The sequence below is a fragment of the Sphaeroforma arctica genome, assembly GCF_001186125.1.
Source record: "Sphaeroforma arctica JP610 unplaced genomic scaffold supercont1.72, whole genome shotgun sequence".
Lineage (NCBI taxonomy): Eukaryota > Ichthyosporea > Ichthyophonida > Sphaeroforma > Sphaeroforma arctica.
Window position 1 is genome coordinate 49,851 of NW_014040486.1, and position 3,034 is coordinate 52,884.

Sequence of the window (3,034 nt, forward strand, 5' to 3'; positions counted from 1 at the left end):
CACAGTACAGTACAGTACAGCATAGCACAGTACAGTACAGTACAATACAGCAAAGTACAGTACAGTACAATACAGCAAAGTAGAGTAGAGTAGAGTAGAGTAGAGTACAGCACAGCACAACACAGTACAGTACAGCACATCACAGTACAGCACAGTACAGTACAGTACAATACAGCAATCTACAGTACAGTACAGTACAGTACAGTACAGTACAGTACAGCATAGTACAGTACAGTACAGTACAGCATAGTACAGTACAGTACAGTACAGCACAGTACAGTACAGCACAGCACAGCACAGTACAACACAGTACAGTACAGTACAAATACAATGCAGTACAGCACAGTACACAACACTGCACACAGGTTCCACAAATTCTCACAACGTTGATCGGCTTACATTCCACTGCAGATCATCAACCAGCGTATTGTACATTGGGGCGAACGACGGCCACATTCCGGGGCCCAGGGCTAGCAACACGGCCGGAAAGTTATACGCACAGTGGAAGACCATATCACCGTCCAGAGTGGTCGCCGCCTTCTTGTTCTGCACAGACGCCATGCTCTTGTACAGGTTGATGATGCGCTCGGGTACATGTATCTGGGCCTGCGGTTGGAATGCATTGTCGCTGGTGGTAGTACAGGCGAATGCATGGGGTGGGATGGGGTTAAAGTGATGTAGAGAGGAATAGTGGCTTGTCGTGGGCCGTGGTTGGGACGCATTGTCACTGCAAATATTGAAATAAACGTTAATGTATGCAATGGGATGGGATTGGTATACTTCCAGAGAAGCATATAATGTGGCGTGGTAAAGTGCAGCCTGAGATGGTCGATGATTCTATTTGGCCTGCGGATCTGGGCTTGTGAAAGTGATCATTCTTAGGGTGTCACATAAGTCGGGGATACAGTATATACAACATATATATAGCATGACTCGGAATAGCACGTAATGGGATGAGGTACGGCCACTTGAACACAGAGCTGTAATAGTATTCGTCACCTAGGGCTTAATCCGAGATTGAGACCTTCTCCTGCAGATTGTAAGTGAACCTTATGCACTGACTTCGAGTGGTTTCAGAGTAGGATGTAACGTGATATAGTGCCGACAAACCCCTATTCAAGTAATGTGTTTCGATTCGGAGTCCGCCCTTGATCTTAGAAATAGGACTACGATCTGGATGGATGCATCGACACATCATCGATTTCAATGATACCATACCCAATGTCGCAGTTCACGTGTATAACTGCACAAACAGGGCTCCTTCCTACAGAAACTTACCTGCTCTCATCCTCCTCCTCAGTCGCGTTCGCTTCGCTTATATCCGATACTTCAATGGTAACACCCCCTTCATCCGTGGTTTCTCCAGCACTAGCGTCACTCTCGCCCCCACTACCATCGCTACCGTGCGCCGTGACCGTAATCTCTGGTGGTCGGACCTTCGGCGAGGTTGGCGGTGAACCAGAAAAGCCCAGTTTATCTTTATCCGCCAATGAAGGGGTTTCTGTGCTTTCTGAGACGGATATGTCCTCCATTTTCCTCTCGAGAGCGGCCACATCTAGTGTGGCTTGTTCCTTTAAGGCAGGGCCGGGAGAGAAATAGGGCAACACATCAGGTCAGCACACCGTCAGTACAATACAGGCATAAAGTTCAATATAACTTTGCGAGCTTCACGACCATATACTAGTCTATTGCATGCCAGACCCCAAAACCAAAAGAGTGGTCACAGCTCCATCAATGCCTACTTTCACACACCTCTATGCTTTCCAGTGATGCAGTCTTGTCCGCAGTGGATTCAGTATCAGCTATTTCCTCCGTACTGGCAGAGGCTGCCAACGATTTATTGGTGGATGTGAATGTGTATATGAATGGACCCAATACCCGCCAAGCTTCCGCGCGCACCCATCGACTGGAATCCTGAGAAGTATCCAATAATTCGGTTTAGGGTTAGGGCTTGAGCTTTAGCTATAGCGATAGGGGTTGCCAGAGAGACAAGGTCTCCCGTAAGAGTGTGACAATGCCAGCCGTCATTTCGCGATAGACGCGCTAGCGCACACTAATCGACACTACACATATACGAGAAAAACAGCATTGGTAGCACGCACTGGGGGGTACGATACAAAAATGATGGTTTACAGGATTTAACAATAAGGGCTAGATTGAGCATAAGAGATGGTGATTATTCCGAGCTATAAACACCTGGGACAGTGCGGCTTATCCTAACCACCATTGTATTTCATATTCGCCACATGCTTCATGCATAATACTTGCCCACCAGCAGCGGCGGTCGTGGCACAGACACACAGTCACAAAACAGAACAGAGGCAAACGCAGGACGGCATAAACAATTAAAGATAGAACGAAACAAACACAATTCCAAATACCTCTGCCAGCCGTTGAATCGCATCACACAGTTGGTTCTCGCGTATCTCTGGGGTCACATTGCGTGCTACATCCAGAAAGCTATCCACACAGCTCTTCCGCACACCCCAGGGTTCTTGCTCACTAAGTTCGTCAAACACTTGCAGTAGCACGGTGCACGTTGTTTCTTGACTGACGATCCGTGCCACGGCGCCGATTCCTTCTGCACAGCTCTGTAAAGGAGAAGTTGATACATGATCGTTAAGAATATATGGAATATATGGTGTCTATATACACACACACACATATATATATATCAACATAGACATAGCCATAGCCATAGCCATAGACATAGACGTATATATATACGTATACATACACACACAAACACGCAAACACACACACACACACACACACACACAGACAGACAGACAGGCAGCCAGACAACACACTGACACAGACAGACAGACAGACAACACACACACATACATACATACATATATATATACATTTATATTTATATATATATATAATATATACATATACATACATACATATACATACATACATACATACATACATATATACATACAAATATATATATATATATATATATATATATATATATATATATATATATATATATATGTATATATATATACATACATACATAGTG

At 44.9% G+C, this 3,034-nt stretch overlaps 1 protein-coding gene across 2 annotated transcripts in view; it reads right to left on the reverse strand.

Annotated features, from left to right (window-relative positions):
• Positions 1-2,940, reverse strand: part of SARC_01745 — a gene marked incomplete at its 5' end in the record, with an annotated part of 8,198 nt that extends 5,258 nt beyond the window's left edge. For both annotated transcript variants that reach the window (XM_014304512.1, XM_014304513.1), the window contains 5 exons: positions 400-628; positions 1,279-1,571; positions 1,753-1,914; positions 2,382-2,591; positions 2,935-2,940. In XM_014304512.1, coding sequence (XP_014159987.1) covers positions 400-628; positions 1,279-1,571; positions 1,753-1,914; positions 2,382-2,591; positions 2,935-2,940 — 900 coding nt within the window. The remainder of the gene's footprint in view (positions 1-399; positions 629-1,278; positions 1,572-1,752; positions 1,915-2,381; positions 2,592-2,934) is intronic.
• Positions 2,941-3,034: the final 94 nt, after the last annotated feature.